We start from the raw sequence: 6000 nt of genomic DNA on the forward strand, positions 1-6000 counted from the left end.
TGGGAATAAAGACTGAGAGTTTGATATCCGGCCAATGACGGCCTTCGTGCAAACTTATAGTATTTCTTTCCCTGAGATGAGCTCACCCAAAAGACTTAATATGTTTTTAGGTTTTATATATGGATTGTCAAACCCGAGACATTAGGTTCCCATGGGTACCCGAATTCAACACGATTCCCAACCCTAGTATTTATGAAGTAGGACAGGTTGCATCAAACACTTGTGTCAAGTCATACAAGCGTCGGTGCAAGCATTTTGTTAAGTCAACGAGGTAAATCTAGCACAAGTGCTATACACAAGTTTGCCACACTCTCCCTGACTAAGGCAAACCCAACACGAGCTAGCAGAATCACGCAAATCCTCTTTTATGTACTCAAGAGAACTACATAGACAAGAACACACATGCCCTTAGTGCAACTAGGAATGCTTATTTGCCAAAAACTCTCAAGTAGAAGTAAAAAGTTATACACTTGCTATGGCTCCAGTCAGTCTCACTTAAGCTCTCACAATGCTTGTTGCTTACTTTTGGGACACGGCTTATTGGGCTAGATATTTACGACGGACTCTTCTGGACTCAAACTAGAAATACTCTAAACGCACCTAGAATACTCTAGAGCTTACTAGGTCTTTCCAGAGCCCTGACAAGTTTTCTAGAATCTTCCATAATCTGCCATGTTCTCGAGTTCTTCTCTAGGCTCTGGAGTCTCCAACCTAGGAAAGAAAGTGTCAAATAGGCATATGAATCGGCATACGATGTATGCCAAAATTTATGAGCGTGACATGAAAGGGGACCGGTGAGGCTTGGTATAAATTTTCTATTACTACAACATTTTCTTACAGTACATGACATATAGTTCTCTCATTTACAGTAAGTTGATACCTCTCATTTGGGTTCTTACTGTAGTTAGAATGCTGACTTATTTCCCCTTCAAGTTGGTCTTTTGATTCCTGAATTTTGCAACTCCATTATTAATGTTATCTTCCACTTTCAAACTGTCATCTCTAAGAAGTAAAAGAAACTTACAAGTTAAATTCACATAACTTATCTAATATAGAATATATCTCTCTAACTTGAGGATGAGATTTATCACCAACTACAAACTCATGAACAATCCCTTCGAGTTCAATCCAACTACAACCAGGAACTTTCCGAATTTTCCTCTCTTTCATCATCTTTCTCACTCTACTAACATCACTCCACATCCCAAATCCTGCATAAATATTCGATAACATAACATACGAACTCGATTTACTAGAATCCATTTGAATCAGTTTCTTAGCAATCTCTATACCCATTTGGTAGTTTTCATGGTTCATACATGAACTAAGAAGAGTTCTCCAAATCACATAATTGGGTTTAAGAGGCATTGTGTCTATCAAGTTTCTTGCTTCTTCTAAATAACCTGCTCGGCCGAGAAGATCGACCAAGCATCCATAATGTTGAAGCTTCGGCTTTAAGCCGTAAACACTACTCATTAGCTGAAAACAGATTAAACCTTCCTTCACTAAACCAGAATGACCACAAGCATTCAGAATTCCGATAAATGTAATATCATCTGGTTCAATAGGAATTCTCTCCATTTCCATTAAATGATCAAGAGCTAACTCACCGAACCCATGTATAGCGAGCCCGTTTATTATAGCATTCCAATGATCAACATTCTTTTTCCCCAAATTTTCGAATACCCACATTGCATTGTTTATGTTGCCACACTTCGAGTACATATCGATGAGAGCAACCCCAAGTTTTCCGTCTAAATCCAAATCATTTTTGTCGATAAAATCATGTATTAACGTTCCCTCATCAATAAGTCCTAACTCCGCAATTGCAGAAAGAGCGATAGCCAATGTCGTCTTATCAGGATCTAAACTACTTAGATTGATCATTTCGGAAAAGAGTTCCAGGGCTTCTCTCGGACGCCCATTAAGTATATACCCGTCAATCATGGAGTTCCAAGTAACAATATCTCTTTCAAAATCTGGAATTTTATTAAACAAACATCGAGCTTTATCAATATCACCATATTTAGCATAACCATCTACTATACTAGCCCAACTAATAAAATCTCTTTCAGGCATAAGATCAAACAACTTGCTAGCTATCTCAAGCTTCCCACACTTGACACATCCGTCGATCATCGAATTCCAAGAAACTAGGTCTCTTTTAGGCATTTTGTTAAACAAGCTCCAAGCAAACTCAAATCCGTCTCCTAACTTGGAATACCCACTAATCATCGAATTCCACGTTATTGAATTTTTCTCTTCCTCTGGCATTTCATCAAACAATTGACGTGCATAATCTACAAACCCAATCCTGACATACCCAGATATTATTGAATTCCAAGAAACTGAATCTCTCTTAGGCATTCTATCGAACAATAATCGAGCAAATCCTAGATACCCACATCGTACATAAAGATTAATCAAAGAATTCTGCAAGAAAACATCCGAGCCAAGTTCACTTTTCACAATCAAACAATGAATCTGAAGTCCTTCATTAATCAAAGATATCAAAGAACAAGCTTTCAGAACTAAAGAAAAGGAGTACTTATCAACGTAAACACCTTGCTCAATCATAAGAGAGAAAACAACAATTGCTTGTTTGGGATCAAACCCATGAGAGAAAGACTTCATGATTAAGTTCCAAATCAAAGGATTCTTAGAATAATTGTTCTTAGAGTATTGGGAGAAGAAGATATAGCGAGAGAATTCGAGCAAAGGTGGGTGAGAAGATGAGAAATTGAGAATGATTTTGGTAATTAAAGAAGAATTTTTAACAAGCCCAGTAGTAATCATTCGAGAATGAATTTGATTTACGTCTCTTGAAGTTTTGCATTTTTTCAGAAGATCTAGGGTTTGAAATGTTGAAGAAATCCATGGCTGATTTGAAATAGCAGAGATGACAATCATACCGTTTAAACCGTTAATGATAGCTTTAGCCGTTACAGTTCAAATGTCAACTGCTTTAACCGCTAGTCTGGGAATAGGTGATTATCTTGATTTTGGGTCTAGAACCCACTGGGTCCATAATCATTGAAGCCCATTCAAATCAGTATACTTACAGGTAAGTGTTCCAGGCCCAGTATCCTACTTCAAAAATAGTTTCTTGATTATATACACTTTTTTTTGATGAAATTGATTATATACACTTACCATTTAAAATGCATGATAAGGCGATACCCCTCGAGTTGAGGGCGGTCTGAACTAGACGAGTTTCGCTCCATCATACTAGTTTCCATAATTCCATTAGCATAAGTAATATTAGAGACAATAGTATAACTTACCTGGGCGTGCTATGCGTACAACTTTTTTTTTAGCAAAATAATTAATAGAGGTAGTATCGATCTTACCGACACGGGCGTGCTATGTGTACAACATTTTTTTAATTAATTTGTAACTAGCCGAGTCACTTTCACTAAAAGACAAAAACACTTTAAAGTTTAATTACGATCTGGGTCATTCTAGTTGTGAAATCGAGTGTAACAAGTTACAAATTAACTCAAAAGAATTTATGGCTCAATAAGAGTATATTTATAAGTTTGTGACTATGATTGTATTTAGCTTATATCACAAAAGTTTTTGATCTTATATCAAAAGATAATTCATGTTATGGTAATTAGTCACTTGTATTTGCCTAGTTGTAGATATTTATTGAGGGATGAGTTGGTGTCTTAATGGAAGAGTGCAATATAATTAAATAGGATAGATTTGACTTCTTAAGGGGTGACATTCCATATTTACCTCTTTAACTTAAAAAACTAAAATATCAAGTAAATTAAAAAAAAAAAATTATACTTTAAATTATTTAACATTTGAATTTTATAAAAGCATTTTCATAGATAATAGGACATTGACTTAATATAATTTGAAAAAGTCTTATTACAAATCATACCACTTGCTTGATTACAGACTTATAAATGAAATTAATAAAATCTAAGCCCAATTTGGATATAATCAAAGATTGTTAATTGATTTGTACACATGATCAACATGAAGTACATCAAAGACTTTTTTTTTGTTGCAAAAGTACATCAAAGACTTGAAAGTAGAAAAATTTAATTTAAACAGATTTTTCAATTTTAATAAATTTAGATGATATTTACTTTAGGGTCTCTTTAATTATGGGTTAATTCCTTTTTGGACCCAATACTTTTACTTTTTAAAATTTTGCCCTTGGGGTCCTTTACATAACATTTTCTTTTGTTTTTCTCAATTCTTTTGTTTATTTTTTATACTTCAATAGTTCTATTACAATTTGCAGTAGGTAATGTAATTCAATGTTTTTTAATTGTTTAAATTAAGATGCAAACTAACTTTTGTTGTTTCTAAATTTGTACTTCAGTTATGAATTTCTCTAAGTATTTTATTGAACATTTGTTCAATACTGAGTCTATGATAGTATGATTATGGGTGTACCCTCAAGCATCTTATACTTTGTCTAAAGAACAAAACCCTAGAATCGATTCTATAAGTACCCGAATTCTTATCCTTCCACCTCAATTACACTTTCAAAAACTCGACATCTACACATAACCTTTATTTCTTTTCTTTTTATCAAAAAGTGAAAAGTATGACGTGACATATTCAATCCTTTAAACTAAAGAGAAGGGAAGATGAGCTTAAATATTAATGTCCTTATTGTAGAATATGAATTACCTTTTTATTTTCCTATTATCCAACTCAAATGTCTTATGGGAAAAAAGACATTGAAAATCATTACAACACTTGTTTGCTTGGTCTAACAAATATTAAAAAGAAATACTTAGAAAACAAGGTGTTAATGGGTAAATAAAATTTATCTTAGTTCTTAATTTAGAGTATAGTCAAAATTGATGATCTCATGAAACCAACAGACTTATCTAAGTTTATGATTATAAATACTTAACATCAATAGATTTATAATCTAAACCTATCATGATAGTTCTTAAATTAGTGTACAAGAAAATTTTGTCACAATGTTAACGACATCATACCGTTAAATTATTGTCTAAATACACAAACCTAATCATCCAACTTGCACTTAGTTAAGTATATTTTGCTAATCTTAATAAGTAATTAGAAGTCTTAATCCTCCCATAATTTTTAAGTACACAGTTACGTAGGGTTCAAGTACAATGACTCATATATCAATGCATTAAATATCGTCTTTGAATTAGCGATCAAGTTGTACCAGCGCCACCGTTTATATACTTTCTTTTTCATTATAAGTTCATGAAAATACTTGTCTCTATATGTAACAAAACTTTTTTTTGAGTTAATGAGTTTGAGAAATGACTATTAAGGATGGTTTAGGGTTACTATGTCGTTCCTTTTTAGTGAGTTTATGTGTCATGTCGACACATATATTATTAATCTTTTTTGTCCCTGATTTATTACCAACTTAATAATAACAAAAAAATACGATCCAATTTATTACCAACGCCAGAATAAAAAATAAAAACAAACTCTATTAACCATTTATGTCCCATTAGATTTTTTGTTGTTGTTGTTGAAAGTTATGTCCCATTACATTGAAGTTGACTTCTTCTATATATTCTTTTTTTTTTGATGAAAGTTCTTCTATATATTCTTGGTACATGTATGAAAAAGACAATTCTGGATATCTTTTGTTTTTTTGGTTGAAAGATATTTTTTGCTTTTTTTTTTTGTTGAAAAGATATTTTTTTGCTTGATAGTAGAAGAAAAATATCAACTTGAGTTGATAACTTGATATAAATGATAAACATCAAAGCAATGACACAAAACAATGACGACAATTAATTAGAAAACAATATATATATAAAACTATATTTATCAACAAAAAAATTAAACAGTAATCACTAGAAAAATGTGTCTAATTTAGCATCTCAAGTAGAGTCAAAATTAGTTGCTCATTTTTTTTGATGAAATAAAAATTAGTTGTTTATTATTAAGTTTGTCGTCACCCAACTCAAAATCAATTGGCAATGAGTGGACCTATACTTTATATTCTTGGTTGCTAGTTACCCATTCTCCCATGTG

At 32.5% G+C, this 6000-nt stretch overlaps 1 protein-coding gene across 1 annotated transcript; it reads right to left on the reverse strand.

The window, feature by feature from the left end:
• Positions 1 to 801: 801 nt before the first annotated feature.
• Positions 802 to 2968, reverse strand: CRR4 (Pentatricopeptide repeat (PPR) superfamily protein). The gene has a single exon (XM_086648802.1). The coding sequence runs from the start codon at positions 2908 to 2910 to the stop codon at positions 1021 to 1023; it is 1890 nt and encodes a 629-aa protein (XP_086504928.1). The 5' UTR covers positions 2911 to 2968; the 3' UTR covers positions 802 to 1020.
• Positions 2969 to 6000: the final 3032 nt, after the last annotated feature.

This window comes from Eschscholzia californica, unplaced genomic scaffold (assembly GCF_041429995.1).
Source record: "Eschscholzia californica isolate CP2 unplaced genomic scaffold, dmEscCali1.0.p SCAF_6, whole genome shotgun sequence".
NCBI classification, from domain to species: domain Eukaryota; kingdom Viridiplantae; phylum Streptophyta; class Magnoliopsida; order Ranunculales; family Papaveraceae; genus Eschscholzia; species Eschscholzia californica.